This window comes from Eurypyga helias, unplaced genomic scaffold (assembly GCF_000690775.1).
Source record: "Eurypyga helias isolate BGI_N326 unplaced genomic scaffold, ASM69077v1 scaffold7166, whole genome shotgun sequence".
In the NCBI taxonomy this organism is placed as follows: Eukaryota; Metazoa; Chordata; class Aves; order Eurypygiformes; family Eurypygidae; genus Eurypyga; species Eurypyga helias.
The window spans coordinates 27,318-46,498 of record NW_010257139.1 but is presented as its reverse complement, the minus strand read 5'-3'; the positions used below and the strand labels follow the sequence as shown (position 1 = coordinate 46,498).

Genomic DNA, 19,181 nt, shown 5'->3' with positions numbered 1-19,181 from the left:
TGGTGTCATAGAATGCTTGGCAAACAGTTATGCGATACACGAATTATTATGTTTGATTAAGATCGTAACCGAGACTTGCAAACATGATGCTAAACTCTGTTCTCTCAGTCCCAGATGCAAACCCAAGTACAACAAGTGGGGATTGTACCGACGCAGGCGATGGCAACTGGACCAACAGCAGATCCAGAGAAGCGCAAACTGATCCAGCAGCAGTTGGTTTTGCTGCTTCATGCTCACAAATGTCAGAGGCGTGAGCAAGCCAACGGAGAGGTGCGGGCCTGTGCTCTCCCGCACTGTCGAACCATGAAAAACGTCCTCAACCACATGACACACTGTCAAGCTGGGAAGGCCTGTCAGGGTGAGACCACGTGCTTGAAGCTACTCTGGCAAATGAGCTGTGTGAGGTTTCTTGCGTGTTTGTCAGCAGTATTTCTGTTCTTGTCAAGAAGATCACTATAGCTGGCGCAGACGAGTGCCAAAACTGGTTCTTGAATTAAACTGCTGCTCCCTTTTTCATTACCTTTGCCTGGTTTCCATTTCTGATCTCTTCACAGTTGTCAGTTTAGAAATCAGAATGCAATATTTGCCCTTTAGAAGTAGGATAGTACCAATATAGCCTTGCAAGTGTCCTTTTCATCTCCTCTGTTGTATAAAGAGGGTATAATGTCCACGGTGTCGCTATCTTAGATTTTACTATCAACTTCCTTGATTTGTTTTAGCATTATTGGTGGGTCCTAACAAATTTTAGTTGCATTTTAGCTGTGTATTTTATATATATACAGTATTGCTTGTAAAAAAGAAACAATGAGTTGCTCTAAAAGATGTGATGAGTTAATTCAGAATCAGTTAACCAAGGAGTGACCTTAATTCTATGGCTTTTCCTTGTTACAGTTGCTCATTGTGCATCTTCGAGACAAATCATCTCCCACTGGAAGAATTGTACTCGGCACGACTGTCCTGTGTGCCTTCCTTTAAAAAATGCCAGTGACAAAAGAAATCAACAACGTAAGTAATTCTTTTACTGCTGTCACAGTGGGATGATACTATTAAAATAAAGTTGATCAGATAGGCAGTATAGGAATAAATTTTGACAGCAGCCCAACAAACTTAGTAGCTGTTTAATGATCTTGTTATTCACCTTTTTGATCACTAAATGCAATTTACTACTTAAAATACACAGTAATCAAAAAGGGAAAGTCTCAGGTCAAGCACACATCCATTTTTAAAGGGTGTCGCAGCTTCTAACTGGTGTTTCATTGTGGGCAGGTAAAATGCAATTTGGGATACAGGTAGGTTTTTGGGGAAGATGCAAATGACGTTATTTTTCTTGCTAATACAAACAATCAAATCAACATGCAAATAGCAAGAATGTTTGTTAAAAAAATGAGATCTTGTGCACAAAATCTGGTCTGAGTGTCCTGGTCACTAAGTGTTGATATAGATTAGCTGCAGTTCGCAGTGGGTTTGCCCATGCCTGGTTTTTGTAATAGCTTAGCTGTTCTGCTGTTTGGGGACACTCAGTTTCTAGTACATGTCTTCCCTCCTTACCCTGAAGCAGAAAATACTGAACTTAGGTTGGTAGCTTTGCTTCTCATCGAATCCTCCAACAAGACACCATGGTAGAATGTTTCACAGTATGGATGCAGCAGTTCTGGAACTCTCAGTCATGTTATGCCAAAGTGTATTTAAAGTGGAAAATTTAAAGTAATAGCTGGAGGACTTGGGAAGCTTGTACATTTGAGTTGTGTTGGAAGGGTTCTGCTAACTGCCCGTTAGGCTGAGACTGCAGTGAGAAACACTAATAAACCTTGGAGGACAGAGAATAGCTCCTTGATTAGGGAGATGAAAGCAGAGCAGAGAGCAGCTGGTAAGACTGTCCAAACTGTCTGCTGAGAATGCTCTCATGGTTTCAGGAGGGTGGGTTTTTTACCTCAAAAACTGAATAAACTATGAATATAGAGCTACCTGGAGGTAGGGTTTTGGTTTATTAGTAAACAACATACATCTTGTGTGTTAAAAGTAGTCATTTGTTGCAAGTGATTAGTTATGTTTGGCCTTCGAAAAATGTGTTGAAAGCTTTGCTTTTTAATATGACATGGTCCATTTGTGCGTAACATCCTTATTACACAGTTGTTATCAAAGTGCTAACGACATCTAGCACAACAGAATTGTTTTTTTCAATTCAAGCTGCTGTAGAAAAGTACTTTGGGCAGTGTTTGTGTTTACGTCATCCATACAGTTTGTCAGAAGAGAAAGTACTCGAACAAAAACAGCCCTTCAGAATAATTTTGGTACAGGATCACGTAGGATGTTGTTTGAATGCAACAGAATTGTAATGGATAAGTGTGGAGTTTGGCTCTTTTGCTGCATGAGGGGGAAATAAATAGGAATTCTCTTTTTTCTGTTCAATTAATCAATAATCCAGTGGTAGTAACTATGAAAATTGGCCGTTTAGTGTGCCCGAGGTGCACAGTTCTGTGTTCTGAGTTACGTCTCCGAGTCATGCACGTGACACCTCGTGGCTTGTTTGAAGGTAAAAGATGAGCACTACAAACACTTGTTCAGAGCTATTACAACGGATACCCCCTCTGAGGCATTCAGGAATGTCTGGGAAGTGATTTACATTAATGTGTGCATTTGAAAACACCGTGCCTGGTCAGGTGAAAGCTGAGTCAGGTGAACCTAAGCTAGGTTGGCCTAAGACTTTAAGAGAATGTTGGCTCTCTTAATGTAGCATCTCCTAAACTGGAGGGAGGAGGGTATCTGTGTATGCCAGAATATGATGAGAACACTTAGGGGAAAAAAGTGAGAAGCATAGTGACCTTCGTTATTTTTTGTCAGGCTGTTGTCCTTGCTGAATGAATGACCACATGATGGTCACTGAAGACTTAGAGGCGTAGAGTCTGCCTTCCCAGGCTCATGACTGTTTTACCATTGTTCCTTTGAGCCCTGATGTATCTGTGCTGGGCTTTAAGCGGCTCCTTCAAAGTGTGCGGATCTTGTCACAAGTCAGCACTTGAGAAACGCTGCGGTGTGGTGGCTTGCTTCCATCCTTCCCACGCGCAGCGGTTCATGTGCTCTTTGTAGCTACCTGTTCCTGCTCCTGAGGGATTTGCATGTTGAAGAAAGTCCTAGGCTTTAGGTAATTACCACGGAGCTCTTTACAGGTATCTTACTCATGGTTTAGTGTTTAGATTCTTCACAAGGAGCATCTGTGCCAGGTTTTGTTTATGTAGCACCTTTTTTGAAGTAATCTTAAACTGTCTTTTATTGTAATTGTTGTCCTATTAACGATTCATGTTACTATCGTGTTGGAACAAGTTTAAAATCCTTTCTATTCCCTGTGGCTCTTCCTGTGTATCCCACGTATACCTCTGGAGGGGTGGGGGGGAACTGCAAAACAGATGTTATTTTGCACATGCTAAAACATTCAGCTTTTCTTTTGAATAGGCTGGTGACTCCTGCATTTTGAAGTAATGGCTTGAAATTTGGGTGGAATGGTTTGGGGTTGGAGGGTGGTTCTTGTTAGGAAGTACTTCTTGCTCCCTGCTGAGCCCACCACAGTTTCAGTGGTAAACTTGCAGTGGCTGTTGATCTATTTCCTAGTTGTATAGCTCTGGCATAACAGTTACTTTTCTGAAGATTTGTCTTGTCGTGCACATGCTTGAGCTGCTTAATTCTGCTGTTTCTGACCTGGGCAGGAGGGTAGTGTGCCACCAAACAGTTCTTGGGTATGCTTCCCCTTGCAGCTCTGCAGGTGTGCTGTAGCTGTTTATTATGAGCTGAGCCACTGTCCTGCAGTGCTTGGTGTGTTTCATTTTGGGATTAGGGGACACCAGAAAATCTTTGGGAACCCTGCTGAGTTCAGTGAGGCTGGAAGGGTGGAATTGTGAACATGGAGCTACTCTCCCCTGTATTTTTCCTTGTAGGAAAATTATAAATAAAAGGCCATGAGGAGCAAGCTGGATTGAGAAAGATGATTAGTTGCCTCAAATTTACTCTAAAAGTGTGATTTTAAAGAAGACTGGGCGAGAAACTCTGGAATATGTGGATTTGGGATGTAGGGTGGGAATCTGATGAGGGAAATGGAAATAGGGACTAGGAACTAGCTGGCTGGGGGGGAGTACGTTATTGAGTATGGGCAGAAAAAGAAAGAAGCCCTGGATGTGGAGCATTTGGGAACTAACCCCTTTTGGTGAAGGAAGGAGTGCATTGCTGCACAGAAAGAGTAGGCAGCAACTTCTTCACTAGAGCCCGTTTCCTGTGAAAACGGGAAATGAAATCCAGTTTGCACACTGTCAGTAACTGCCTGTAAAATCTGCAAACAAAATGTCACTTGTTTTTTGAGGTGCTGGAAATCCTGCATAATGGTGACCTACCAGCTATCAGTTATTCCACTGAGCCTCATGGTAGATGGTTGGCCCACAGAGTAAGAAGTTCCATTCATTGACTAACGCAGTGCTATACTGCGAAGGCTTTTGGTTTAAGGTTCAACTTAAATAAAAACTAAAATAGCATTGGTCGTGGAGTTTAATACTGACACTTCCTAACAGCACATACCTGTAAGTTGCTCATAAAATCTTTACTCCATGAGTTGATTCATGATACAGCCTTTAATGATCGTGTACACTTAACCTTTCATATACTGCCTAATTCGGGTTCAGGACAGGCTTGTGCTGAGGGGAGTTAAGGTTGCCGGCAGAATTTTTGCTCCAGCCACTTGGAGCTAGAACGGATGTAAGGAGCAGAGCGAGGAGCTGCAGGACGGAGCATTTGAACACTGCTGAACGAGTCTCAGTTCCAGAATTTGGAAACAAATTGCAAATTTTAAATCAGACTTCTCATAAATGGATTAACGTGTTGTTTCCACTGGGGTGTTCAGGTTAGAGAAGTGCTGGGCATTCATACTTAAAGCGGCATTAGGAGTCTGTTTAGAATAAATTCTAATCAGCCGGAGGGGTTCCCCTCTGGAAGACACGAATGCAGTTCCATTAAGGCAGCGTTTTCTTCTCTGCACACTGAAACAGGAATTGTGTAGACAAGACAGATCATTTAGGTTTTATCCTAATGCCTATGCCCAAGGGGGCCCAATCAGGACTCTTCAGGAAGTTCTGGGGCTGCTTAACTTCTGCTTATTTGAACTTTCGCTCTTAAGATACAAACACATGTGACTTTGTAACAGTGGGATGTCGGGAGATCAGATGTCTTCAAAGCATTTAGAATGTGAACAGTCTTGTACAGAGTTGTCCTTACACTTGTAGCTTCTGTCATGAGCTTATCAATGTCAAAGCATCAGTCAATTAAAAACAAAATCACAGCAGACATTGCTTTGTGTAGCAGTGGCCTAATGTGCTAACTCCTGTTTGTTCCAGTGCTGTATTTATTTAAATGGACTTGATTTCCTGTGGGAACTGCCACAGAAGGGACTGCATTTGCACTTGATCTGTCCGGTGTGGAAATTTAATACTCTCTTCGTCCATCTTCGTGTTTGACAGATTGAGATAATGCATTCATATAAACCCAGTGAACAACAGACAAGGAAAACCCTTCAAAATCAAATTCCTGATGTTGTGAAAATACTCGATACAGTATGCTGTTGAGTGACAAAACACAGAAAATCTGAGACCAAGTAGTCAGAGCCACTCGCTTCCACGTTGGAAGTGCACTGCTGGCTGTAAGAATGTAGTCTCTCCCTTAATCATACCACTTCAGTTTGAAGTGTTGAAGCAACATTTGGCGGTTTACCAGCCTTACTGAGTTTTGCCCACTTGAATAGGTACGTGCACGCGTGGGGAACTTCTTGGAGATCATTAGGCGTTTCAGACTGCCAGGCAAAATAGTGCTTGTTGGACATTGGTTGTCCCCTTATGATAATGTTGGTAGTTCTGTGAAGAAACAGTGGGGTTTTCTGTGTTTAGAATAGACTTACTCTCCACTTTCTTTACATTCCACGTACTCTGGAAATCTGATCTAGCTTGAGTAGACTGCTCTAGAACTGGCTGGATTGTGGTTCCTAAAGCTGCTCCAACCCAAGGGCTGAACTTGGCTTCCCAGTAACCCGTACCACTGCCACAGCTCAGCCCAGAACTGCGGGCAAGGGGTGACGGCCTTCTCCAGGCCGAGCCTTAGCTTTACCTTAGCTTCAAGCCAAGGTGGCAGTCCTCAGAAGACCAGTGCCAGCTGCTTTTCCCCAGAAGAGCATGAGGAATGGGGAGACACTTGCTCTCCTCAGTTGGGATGGCTAGAAGCCTTTTTCCTGTTCCCAGCCTTCAGCATCGCTTGTGGTCATTCTACCCTCTCCAGACATGTGCCTCTGATTTACAGCCAGCGCTGGAAGCGCCTGGAGGTGTTTTGTTGTGACTTTCCTGGAGGAGTATCATCCTCTTTCACTAACAAGATCAAACTCCCGCTTCCCCTAACAAGCTCAAATTTTTATTAGCTCCTGAATTGACCTTTTGCTCTCCCAACAGCCTCTGTAGCCTTTGAATTGCAAGGTGCTGCAAGTTTCGTGCTATTTAACCTTTCTGGAGACTTCCCTATTTCTTGGCTTGTGCTAGTGTAAAGATACCTTTCTCTTGGATTGCGCGAGTCCAGTAAGACATTCATACGGTTGCTCTTTAATATGTTGGGTTTGGTTGGGGTTTTTTAGTGAATCTGATAGGATCTCAGTCAGCTTCTGTGTTTGCTTAAAAACTTGCTTGGAAATGATTAGTGAGTTCAGAAGTTGTTAGGAATGTGTCCACAGAGTGTAAGCATATGTAAGCCACATTTCCGTGGTAAACCCAGTCTTGAAAATACTGTGGATTGTCCTGGGGGAGGAAAGGTGTTTTGTGTGGGGCTGGTTACTCTGTAAAGGGGGATCTCTGACTACATTTATTTGTAGTTCTTTGGCAAATGAGATCAAATAAAATTCTCACCTGAAGAAGAGTAGTCTGGATTCTAATGTGTGTGTTTTCTCCTGGATGGAAGCTGAAAGTGTGGGTATCTTTTCCGGTGATTCTCTCAGTTTCCATAGTGGGTAGGGATTTAAGAAAGCCTACATAATGTTGTTAATGTCTCAGAAGGCTTGTTTTCCTGATTTTATTTTGTTTCCAACCATGCGCCTCTCCTAATATTTCAGTAAAACAGCTGTTGTTGCCTATATTAAGAGATATTATTGTTGCTATGTTTAACTCACAAATTTGTAATGCACATTACGTATTTAATTACTTGGGAGGAAAATACAAAGTATGTATTACTTCTGCCAGAGTCTCAGTTATCCAAATGCAATGAATCCGTAGTGAAGGATATACTCTGTGTGTTATTCACAGTGGAACATGTTATATTTACAATGGCAGCTAAAATGAAGACCAGAAAGCAGATTTTTTATTCACTTCTTAGTTTAGTAAACACTACTTTTCCCTGTCGTTTCCATTTCCTGTCTACAATGGAAGTGACTCTTCCATACATCTGGGTGGTGACAGAGGTTGCTTGGTCATGGTGTCACATAAGTTAATGAATACTTAAATGTTATCATCTTAATTGTTTACCAAAACCTGTGGCAGGTTCATCCCCTTTCTGACTCTTCAAATAATTTTAGATTTTGTGAGTACAATCTGAAACCCATCAGGACTATTCGTATCTCTGAATAAGGTGGGATTTAGGGTAATTTGGTCTTCAGAGGATTCATCCAGTGACTGCTTGGAATGAAAATTTCTACCAACAGATCTTCAGTATTACTTTTGTGTCCAAGGACACACTATTTCTGCTGAACACAGGATCTTGGTTCTGGAGCTGAATATTTTGACCTAAAATGGGATTGATGGGAAAGAAGGAAGTAGAGGAATTAATTCTCCCCCCTTAGTCCACTGTCCCAAGCATGAAAATCCTGTTTAGCTTTATATTGGAGCCTATACTTTACGTATATTACAGTAACTATGGGTTTATCTGCCCAAAATCTATAGCACTCTTCAGACTCCATGTATTAATTGCTAGGGAGGTTTCTGTCCTGTAGAACCAAAGGCCAAGTTTTCCCACTTGGCATCTCAGGTGGTGTTCTGTCCTTTGACAGAAAAATACATACCATAGAATTATATGCACGTTCTGTTGGTTCTTGGCGTTGTTTATTCTATTGTTTGTCCTCATTGATTTTCAATTTTCTCTTTTCCTTCCTTTTTTATAGCCCTTTTAGGGTCTCCAGCTGGTGGAATCCAAAATTCCATCGGTTCTGTTGGCACGGGCCAGCAGAACACTCCATCGCTAAGTAATCCTAATCCGATTGACCCCAGCTCCATGCAGCGAGCCTACGCTGCTCTTGGCCTGCCATATGGCAACCAGCCTCAAACACAGTTGCAGCCGCAGGTACAAGGCCAGCAGCCGGCACAGCCGCAGGCTCACCAGCAAATGAGGACCATTAATGCCTTGGGTAGGTGGAAAAAACACCAAGGAACTTCTGGTGTCAACATAAACCGAACTCTTGAATTTTTAGGACAAATGGTTTAGTATTTCACTTGATCAGAACAGTGACTTCCTGTTCCTGATGGTTAATAACATAAAATTGCACCTATTAGAAACACTACCGTTCATTTACATTTGAGTATTAGAAAGCTTTGAATATATTTCTTCCCCTAAATAGCAGTGGGTTTGGGTTTAGTTTCTTTTAAAATACAGTCTGTAGCTGATTGCTGTCTGAGGTGATCAGACAGAGTTGCTGGAGGATTTTGGTTTAACAAGTGTTTCACCTACTCTGGCAGACAGTTCTGTCCAAGTGCTAATTTCTTTCTGGAACTTAATTGTTAGTATTACCTCTTTTTTTTTTTTTTAAGCTTACTGAAGTAATCTTAAGAGTTTATGAATTTTAAATTTTAATAGACTAGTTTTTATATTAAAAATGTTCAGACTGAAAGTAACTTGATTCCATAAGTAGCTGCCTATATGCACCGCAGCAGATATTATCCTACAAGTACTTATCATCTGATACTGTTTCTTTTGTTAACAAGTTGGTGAAGTGTAGTTTTGCCATGTTATTGTCAGAATTGTGAACTGGGTACTAATGATGTTTAATTTTGTCCCAAAGGAGCCAACCAGATGAACCTTCCCGCAGGAGGAATAACAACAGACCAACAAGCTAGTCTAATTTCTGAAACTGCTCTTCCAACATCCCTTGGGACAAATAAGTAATGCACACATTTTCATTCTTGCTCAATTAAACATTTATTTACATGCTTATGAATGTAAATAAAGAGCATGCTGTAAAAACTGTACTGGCATGGAAATGATCAGTCACACCTGTAGACATTCTGCTTTCCTAGTGCAGTTCTCTATCCACTGCTTTGTCTCCCCAGAGAGCCCCAGTATATTTAGTAGTTTTAAATTAATTACCTATGGAAGAATATTTTGTATTTTTAAGTGTACAAATACCTTAACTGTTGTGATTCTTTATCATTCATGCAGTGTCTTGTAAACTCCTGAGCTTTGCTGCTTTAGGCCTTGCACTTTGTTGATATCTGTGGCAGGGCGACCCTGGCTGGAGGCCAGGTGCCCACCAAAGCCCCGCTTGCTCCCCTCCTTAGCTGGGCAGGGGAGAGAAAATACGATTAAAGGATCATGGGTCACAACAAGGACAGGGAGACATCCTTCACCGGTTACCGTCACAGGCAACACAGACTCAGCTTGGGGAAAAAATTAATTTGTCACCAATGAAATCAGAGTGCAAAGGAACTAAAACCGGATCTTAAAACACCTTCCCTCCACTTCTCCCTTCTTCCTGGGTTCAAATTCACTCCTGCTTTTCTCTATCTCCTCCCCTGAGCAGTGCAGGGAGACAGAGAATGGGGGTTGTGATCAGTTCATCACACGTTGTCTCTGCCACTCAGAGGGCTCCATGCATTCTGCCCCTGCTCCAGTGTGGAATCGCGCCCATGAGAGATAGTTCTTCACAAACTTCTCTGTGAGTCCTTCTCACAGGCTGCAGTTCTTCACAAACTGCTCCAGTGTGGGATCCCCCCCACGGAGTGCAGTCTATCCTTCAGGAGCCCCCCGCTCCAGCCTGGGCCCCCCTGGCATCACAAGTCCTGCCAGCAAACCTGCTCCATCCTGGGCTCCTCTTTTCATGGGCCACGGGTCCTGCCAGGCGCCTGCTCCAGCACGGGCTGCCCAACGCACAGCCTCCTTTGGGTGCATCCACCTGCTGTGGTGTGGGGTCTTCTCTGGGCTGCAGGTGGGTCTCTCTCACCCTGTGACCCTCCACGGCTGCAGGGCACAGCTGGCCTCACCATGAGCTGCCGGGGAATGTCTGCTCCAATGTATCTCAGAGATGTTATGGCTGTTGCTGATGAACTCGTTCTTGGCCAGTGGCGGGTCCATCTTGGAGCCACCTGGCATGGGCCCTATTGGATGCAGGGGTGGCTTCTAGTTACTTCTCACAGAAGCCACCCGTGGGGCCCCCCCCTCCTTGTCACACAAACGCAGTACAATATCAAAATTTCACTTAGAGAATGTTAGATGCAATAGCTGCAAGTGATGAAAGCAATTACTCAAAAATTATTTCAGACATTAAGCATGCAACAAAGCTCTGCATTCTTGTATTGTAACAGTCCTTTTTTATTTTAGCCCACTAATGAATGATGGCACAAACTCTGGCAATGTTGGAAACCTCAGCTCAATGCCAACGGCTGCACCTCCTTCTAGTACCGGGGTAAGGAAAGCATGGCATGAACATGTCACTCAGGACCTGCGCAATCATTTAGTGCATAAACTGTAAGTATTCAGCAAGACTGCGTGTTTTTCCTGAATGTCTTTAAAGAATTTCAGTACAGTAGTTCTGCTGTTAAGCTGAAAAGTTGAGAAAGTTATCAGTAGTGGTTCTCTGATGCTGGGCCACTGAGGATGAGCGTTACCTTTCACCCTCCTCTTCAGTTTGTTCTTCCTGCTCCTTAAGGAGTGGGCATGAAATTAGTTTATGTTGTTAGTGAATTCGCTGTGTTGTAGTAAACAAGTACTTACACTCTAGACTGTAAACCTCACATTTTTTCATCATTGAATTTACTTTAATCTTGTGGGAAATAGTACAATATTGATTTTACTTTAAAAACAATTTTGATATGCTTTTACATAATTGATGTATAAAGGAATGTCCAGGGTGAATACCATAAAGGTGTAGTGATTTCCCCCCAAGAAGAATTTTTCTTTTATTCTTTCTCCTTTCTTGTAGTGTCCAAGCCATCTTCCCCACTCCTGATCCGGCAGCACTGAAGGATCGCCGCATGGAGAACTTGGTGGCTTATGCCAGGAAAGTGGAAGGAGATATGTATGAATCTGCTAATAGTAGGGTATGTTGCTTCAGTCCAGCTATTCACTGTAGGTGAAAGAACAGTAGTATTGCAAATCTTATAAGCTTAATGAAAAGCACAGAGAATCCTTTTACTGTCCTCTCGATGAGGAAAGTCATGCTTTCTGTCTGTGACAGTGTTTGCGTAGTCCCAAGCCATCTGATTAATGTCACTCCAAGATAATTCACCTCCCTCAGCTCCATGAAAACTTGACAACATTGTCCAAGCCCTATCTGCATTCCTCCTGAAAGAGTGATTGACGTGCATGAAGACTGAACCACAGCTTGCTGTTCTTGATGCTTCCCTTGCTGACTTTCTCCTTTCTGGAAGTCTGTATAAATAGAACTTTTAAAACTTTCTTAATGCTGCTTTCCCATCAGAGGTTTTCCCTAGGACTTAGTCTTGTTACATACACTGCTTACCTTGTACTCACACTCTTGGAATTACTGCCCTTCTCAGCAGAACCAAGAGTGATTTGGCTAAGATGCATAGCTGTTTCATGTCTCAACAGAAAAAGAAGTCAGTTTGCCTGCCTTTGTCCTTGTGCGTGGGAAACGAGACAGAATTCCTGTTCTTGTTCATGATTTTTTGCTCTGTCTGCAAAGAGGTGTCAGTTCAAATCTCTCTTAACTCAGAGACAGCAAACCCCTGTTGATTGACAATGCTGAGAATAGTATTTATGATACTGTGGTAATTCTACCCTGAAGGAACCACTCCCTGAAAGTTTTCATCGGGTAAAGACGATGTTAGCACCAGTAATAATAGCTAGTGAGCTCTTAGGATATTGAGATCCTTTCTTCAGTAAGGTAAGAGTATGTGAAGGGAGTAGTTAGTGGCATTTCAGGTGATAATCATCCAGTAAGACAGTAGCAGTTAGAGTGTGCCCCTCTCAGACCATCGCCCAGAACAGCTGAAGATGGCATGCAAGTTGTATTTCCTAGACGCAGTGGCCATACTTGTCATGCTGTGCTGTGTCAGCACCCGTCAGTGCCAGTGTCATAGTCCCCTTGTGCCTACCGAGAGGGTGTTCAGCAAGGAACAGTGGCATGTGATCGCCCTGGCAGGGCAGCTTCAGAGGGAGTGAGGATTTTATAGACGTACATAGGCCTCAAAACACCTTCTTGGTAAGGATGAGCCTAATAGACTTCTGGTTATAAAATTAAATGTCTTCTGACCCCTGTGCCAGGCAGATACCCCAAAGTATCTTCACCCTTCACACAGCTGTCAGCCTCGTTGCCAGAAGTGTCTCGTAGGGGAATTCATCTAGCATATTTGGCTCCAAGCAGCAAACTTGGAAGAAGGGAGTAGTTGTGAATGTATTAACGATGCCGTGTGGAATTGCATCCTTCTTTTTGAGGAGCGTCCGTTCTACTTTGACATTGACAAACAGATTAGTATGAGGCGTCACTGTGAGCAGTTTGTTGTTTTAGTAGTATGTGCTCCTTGTGAACATGTCCTTTAGCAGGAATCTTTGCAGTGTGAAAGTAGCACAATATTAAACTTACAAGTAGGAAGTTATAGGTGAGGTGTCCTGAGCAGGAGGAGGGATGGGGCTGTAGAGCTTTTAAACTGGACAGCAGAAAGTGTCTGCACTGATGGATTTTTGAGACATTTGGAGGAAGGAAGTGACCTAAAACGAAAGTTTTATGTTGCAACACTGGACTTTCTTAACCAGGCTGGTGAGGAATACCTATTTCATGTTAGTCTTCTGAAATGAACTCAGTCCTGCAAATTGGAGTTTTGGTGAAATGTGGATGAAGGCAGAATGATTATGGGACAAGCATTGCTGAACCTTTGCTCCATGTAATGTTGGGTTTTAAAAGCATAGGTGACCCCACAAAATAAACATAGTTTTGGGGGTTTGTGGGTGTTTTGCCTTTAACAGGTGCATAGTCTCATGCACTTGGCAAATACGTGTCCAGCAGTTGCTGGCAAGCAAAATTGTCTACCTTGCTGTGCACTGTGACTGTCTTATTTGATCTGTTGTCAGTGTGGATAGAGTAAAATGGATTTTTCATCTTGTACAGGTCTAGTGTTTAGTTGTCTGTGCTTGTGGACTCTTTTTCACTGATTTCCTCCATTCCTTTGGGGTTTTGTTTGGTTTTGTTTATTCCCTGCGATGACAGTTGGTAGTCACATGGTTCCTTCCTTTATATAAAATTGATCTGTCCTTAACATCTGTCTCCTGAAATTTATTCAATGTACCTGTGTGGCTGGGAACATCTTTTTTTCATCTGCAGATTAGTGGAAATCTTTATTATGAAAATAACATTTAAAAATCATTAACACTTAGAAATTCAATCACAGCTTCCGGTTGTTATTTTGTCGAAGCAACAGAGACCCTACAGTCATCTTTGTCTACTGAGCTACTCAGAGTAGATAGGAAGGATAGCCATAAAGCCAAGTCTCATAGGTGTTTTCTGGAAGCTTTGTTTTTCCTTTTGTGCATTAGAGCAGTGATGAGACTGACTCAATTTAACAGAATTCTGAAAAGAAATATTATTTTTCAAATAGGCAGGTGTAAACATTAAAAGAAAACCCAAACCAGGTGATGGTATTCTGGTAGAATACATGAGTTCTGCTGCTTTCTTGTACTTGACACTGAGTGCTATTTTTTTCTCTTTTAGGATGAATACTACCATTTGTTAGCAGAGAAAATCTATAAGATACAAAAGGAGCTAGAAGAGAAACGGAGGTCTCGTCTCCATAAGCAAGGGATGTTGGGGAATCAGCCAGCCTTACAGACCCCAGGACCTCAACCCCCTGGGATCCCACAGGTGGCTGCTGCCATGGGCCAGGCACAGCCCGTGAGGCCGCCCAGTAAGTACTTCTGCAGGAGGCACTTCTGCATTTCAGCTGTACCTCCGCACTACACAAGTGATAGGAGAAGAGGAAAGGGCCTCAAGGTACACCAGGGGAGGTTTAGGTTGGATATGAGGAACAATTCCTTCACAGAAAGGGTTGTCGGGCACCATAACAGGCTACCCAGGGAGGTGGTGGAGTCGCCATCCCTGGAGAGATTTAAGAAACACATGGATGAGGCTCTTAAGGACATGGTTAGTGGTGGCATTGGCAGTGTTGGGTTAATGATTGGACTTGATGATCTTGAAGGTGTTTTCCAACCCAGAAGATTCTGGTAATGTGTTAGTGTACTTGGGCTCTCGTGCTAATCTCAAGTTAGCATTTTAAGTTGTTTTTTTCCTGACCTTTCTTCTGTTTGTCTTGCAGATGGGCCTATGTCCATGCCAACTGTGCCTATAAGTCGTATGCAAGTTTCTCAAGGTATCTATGTTTTCCTCTCTAATTGCAACTTGTGGGTTCAAAGTAATTGTTTGGGGGGGAAAAGCTGATCATCTGATTTTCTTTTGGAGTTGGGGTGGACAAAACTATGGGGTTTCCCTTTTTGGCATCATTCTTTGTTGCTCTGTGGCACTGTCTCAGTGCGGTCTCGTCTTAAGACCTGGCAGTATATACCCAATACTTCGCTAGCGATTAGGAAGTAATTCAGTCCTTTCAAAAAGAGGAGAGTGCAAGCAAGAATACTGTGAATAATCTCATTAAAAATACAGTTGGCATATTTCCAGCAATTAATTAGCCAGAAATACACCTGTAATTGGAAACTTTGCACATCAATCTTAGAATGTCTATAACTAACGATACGCTTTCTTGGATTCTGATGCATAATGCATCTAAAAAAGCCTTGTAGCTTGTTCGTAGCACTGATGTCTTGCCATCGCTGATTTGGGCTGCTGTGGACTCATGGGTGGGGTTTTTTTCTGAAAAAGACAAACCTGTGACTTTTAGGTGCTTCACCTTCCTCCAAAAAAGCATCCCCAATTATTTCTAGGTTCAGAGTTAGTAGTAAATTAAAACTTGTGTTGAAGTGTCCAGGAGAAGTTGTATCCTTTTAGAATACATTTCAGTAGGAGAAAAAGTTGATAGCAAGTACAACTCCATAATTACTTATTTACACCTTTATTCCTGTTAGACAAGTTTGGGGTTTTTGGAGGGGTGAAGTGTTCTCTATAAAAAGCTCACCACCTGCTTAAGCGTCTTGCTGGCTTTTGTCCTGATTTGAGGGTAGGAGTTGCCTTCATATATACAATGTGTATTTTTGTCATATTTACCTCAACCATTTTGGTGAGGCCTGAATAAGCCATTGCTCTTTCAAAGCAAATGCCCGATTTTAAGAAACCGTCCCAAGGTGTTATTTACAAATGGCATCCTGTCTTTGCAGATCATCCACGCTCTTCATCTTTTGCCCTTTTTTTTTTTTTTTTTTTTTTTGACACCAAAAGTTCTATTTCACCCTAACTGGTATTTTCCTAAATACTTCATGCATCCTGATTTGTCTCTTAAGCCAAGCAGTTTGAGCAAAGATAAAAGGAAAAGGTGAAGTGTAGAGCAGTCAAACTTCAGTCATAATAAATGTTAATTTTTTGGTAGAGTATATACCTACATAAATTCTGATGACTTGTTCCTAATGAGTTGTTTTGGGGGTGCATTTGCAGGAATGAATCAGTTTAACCCCATGTCCATAGGGAATGTACAGATGCCACAAGCGCCCATGGGACCCCGCGCAGCTTCCCCGATGAACCATCCTGTACAGATGAACAACATGGGCGCCGTTCCTGCGGTTTGTACTTCTTGTTACCTACCGCCTTCTTCGCAAAATGGGTTGATTGCAGCGTTAACGCTGTTCTGAAAAGGCCGTGGCATAGAACGGTACTGTAAACTGTAGGATAATGTCGTGGAAACTTACCAGGCTTTTAGTGCGGCGTTTGTTTTCATTACTCGTGTGTTTAAAGAATGAAATTCTTAGAGAGGTGGATGCCAGAGATGCACTAATCTCCAGCAGTCTCTGGAAGAGCACAGTTCCTTCTGAAACTGTCACTGCGGTGTATATACGTTCTTTGTTCCTCCGTGAAAACAAGTTTTTAGTCCTTAAAAAAACAAAAATATTTTCAGTTTCGCTGGATCCTCTCTGTTAGCACAAAGAACAAGACAGAATTTTAACACACGTTAGTAGAGGTTTGCCTGTTACCTATTTAACTTCCTCGTGTTCCCTGGAACAAATGCTGAAGTTACATATGCCCACTTCCATTCGGTTTACTGAAGCCAGTTTTCCTGTTATGTTTTGTCCTATCTTTTGCTCAGTTACATCAAGGGCGTTTTCCTTTGTCTTATTACATAATACTCAACAGTACTCTCTAATTTGGCTGTTAATTTTTAGATGGCAATGTCTCCTTCCCGAATGCCTCAGCCACAGAACATGATGGGAGCTCATTCCAACAACATGATGGGTCAGGCTCCTACCCAGAACCAGTTCCTGCCCCAGAACCAGTTTCCAGCGTCCAGTGGGGCTATGAATGTGAACAGCGTGGGCATGGGTCAATCCACAGCCCAGGCTGGGGTGGCACAGGTAAGGTGTATTTTCTGATACCTGAGTTACTCTTAATCATTTTGTTCTAATTTATTTTGTTTGTGTACGTTTATTTACCTATACATCCACTGTTTATTGTAGTCACCCTGGACTTTTGGGGGTCCTGGGTTACATATGCGTTCTTCATAAGCTCTTACATAACCTATCTCCATGTGCTAACTGGGGGGCAGTGCCCTGTAATTCCTGATCTAAATCCTAAAAAAGTGCATGCTGGTGAGATTTTTAGGGGGAATATCACAAGTCAGCACATGGGACGCTGATGAGCATATGCTTTTGTCTTTGTGTGGACCTTAGTAGCTAGTGTTAAATCAAGAATTACAGTAAAGTGGTTGGGGAAGGTCTTCTGAAGTTTGTTTTAACTTCTGTATTTCTGAAGAGAAAATGGTTTTCTTCTGTATCACTTTTCTGGTACAACAGTAGTCAGAGAAGTAGCAGCTGTGCTTGTGATGCTGAAGTATATGCTTTTCCACAGGGAGAGGCTTGTTGTTTTAACTCCAGGGTCCCAAGTAATTTAGGTTAGTTGGTACCTCCAAAGTTCTCTAGTCCAGCCCCATCCTCAAACAAGAGTTAACTTGGATTATGAAGGGCTTTGTCGAGTCCAGTTTGGAATATGTTCAGGATGGAGAATCTACAGTTTCTTGGGCCCTGGCTCGGTTATTTGACCACCATTGTGGTGAACCGTTTGTTTTTCCTAATGCACTTAGTTCATTAAGATTATGTACAGGCAATATAGAAGCACGTTTTACATTTGAAACCTCATCTGCAGGACCTATTAATTGATTTAGATTTCTAAGAGTAAGAGGTACATCTGAGGGTAGAGTATTCTTTTTCATCACTAGTTATCTGATGCAATCTTTGCTAAAATAGAGTTTAAAAGTCTCTGCACATCCGGAGTACTTTATTGTTGCTGCTCTGCAAAGCAGATCCACAATTTTCTTAAGCATGTGGAGTAGTCTAAGTAGAATTTTTAAAAAAGCCCCACACTTAAGTCTTGCACTGCGCAGTGGGGCAGGCATTTCATGTATTGAACTGCCTTCTAAAGCAGGGCTGCTCGGGTCCTGGCCAGAAATCTGTATTTGCTCGAAACTGTTGTGTATGCAAAGCCTGACCTTTGCCCAGCTAATGGCATGATTTGGAGATTGCCTGCGGGTTTCTGTGTTACTCTGAGATCGCGAGGATTCCCTCTCTGTGCCAGTAGAATTAATGTAGGAAGACGTGCGTGGCACATCTCGGTCTAGGAGCAAAGTCTTTGACTGAGGCTGATGAAAATGATTGAGGAACTCAGAGCATGGCCGTTTGCGATAGCAGCATTTGTTTATAGCTGACCTCATGTTTAGACTTGTAAAGAAGACTTGAGTGCTGTGATTTAAAGGATTAGGTGTGATTCTCAGTTTTGGGAGTCACATGTCTGTAAGAGACTCTCTCTCTAGCAGGGGCAGGTTCCCAGTGCTGCTCTTCCCAACTCCATGAACATGCTAGGACCGCAGAGTGGGCAGTTGCCATGTCCACCAGTGACCCAGCCACCTCTACATCAGACTACACCTCCTGTGTCCACTGCTGCTGGGATGCCACCTATTCAGCACCAAACGCCAACTGGAATGACGCCTCCTCAGCCAGCAGCACCCACTCAGCCATCGACACCGGTCTCATCTTCAGGACAAACGCCAACGCCGACACCAGGTTCTGTTCCAAACGCGACACAGACACAAAGCACACCCACGGGGCAGACGGCGGCACAGGCTCAAGTCACGCCGCAACCTCAGACCCCAGTTCAACCCCAGTCTGTGCCGACCCCGCAGCCATCTCAGCAACAGCCAACCTCCGTGCAGGCACAGCCCCCTGGCACTCCAGTAAGTACCAGCTAGTTGTGTTTTTCTTGGGTAGTGGCATTCCACGAGAGTTCTCCCCGTGTGTAGCTCCATGTCATGAATGTATAGAGCCCATAGCTGTCCATAGTAGCTTCTACTTTAGAGCAGGAGATGTGTAAAAATGCGTGTGTTTAGATGTTCTCAGCGTTGTTTGAAGGAGGGGGGCATATGGAACGACTCAAAGTTAAAATGGCAGCAGTGTGCAAGAAAGATGAGGCGTTACAGGCCTAATACTACATTTGGCCTTAATCGGAAACAGTTGTCTTTGATCATGAAATTTGCATAAATTTTTTCTTTTAAGCTGTAGTCAGGATGGATGCACATGTCAAGGAATGTACAGTGTTTTGCTGGGCAGGTGTTCTGTCTGTAAAAGAAGGCTCTTTGGGGCAGAATTGTTCCTTGGCTTCTCTGTAAAGCAGAGTTATTAAACGTGTTACATCAAAGCTTGGCTACAGTGAGCTCCTGCATCCATGTTCTGCACTGTTTTAGAATATCATCTCATGTCTCTTTTGTGCTGTTCATTTTTTAGTAAAGGCAAATATTTCTATCTATGCAGTGTCT

General features: G+C 42.8%; 1 protein-coding gene across 1 annotated transcript in view; it reads left to right on the top strand.

The window, feature by feature from the left end:
- The window catches only part of CREBBP (CREB binding protein), a gene marked incomplete at its 5' end in the record, with an annotated part of 54,921 nt that overhangs the window by 9,018 nt on the left and 26,722 nt on the right, over positions 1–19,181 (top strand). Inside the window, 11 exons of the mRNA XM_010153894.1 lie at positions 109–358; positions 892–1,005; positions 8,162–8,404; positions 9,056–9,155; positions 10,591–10,737; positions 11,192–11,309; positions 13,937–14,129; positions 14,538–14,591; positions 15,821–15,945; positions 16,543–16,731; positions 18,186–18,602. Of these exons, the coding sequence (XP_010152196.1) occupies positions 109–358; positions 892–1,005; positions 8,162–8,404; positions 9,056–9,155; positions 10,591–10,737; positions 11,192–11,309; positions 13,937–14,129; positions 14,538–14,591; positions 15,821–15,945; positions 16,543–16,731; positions 18,186–18,602 (1,950 nt within the window). The remainder of the gene's footprint in view (positions 1–108; positions 359–891; positions 1,006–8,161; positions 8,405–9,055; positions 9,156–10,590; positions 10,738–11,191; positions 11,310–13,936; positions 14,130–14,537; positions 14,592–15,820; positions 15,946–16,542; positions 16,732–18,185; positions 18,603–19,181) is intronic.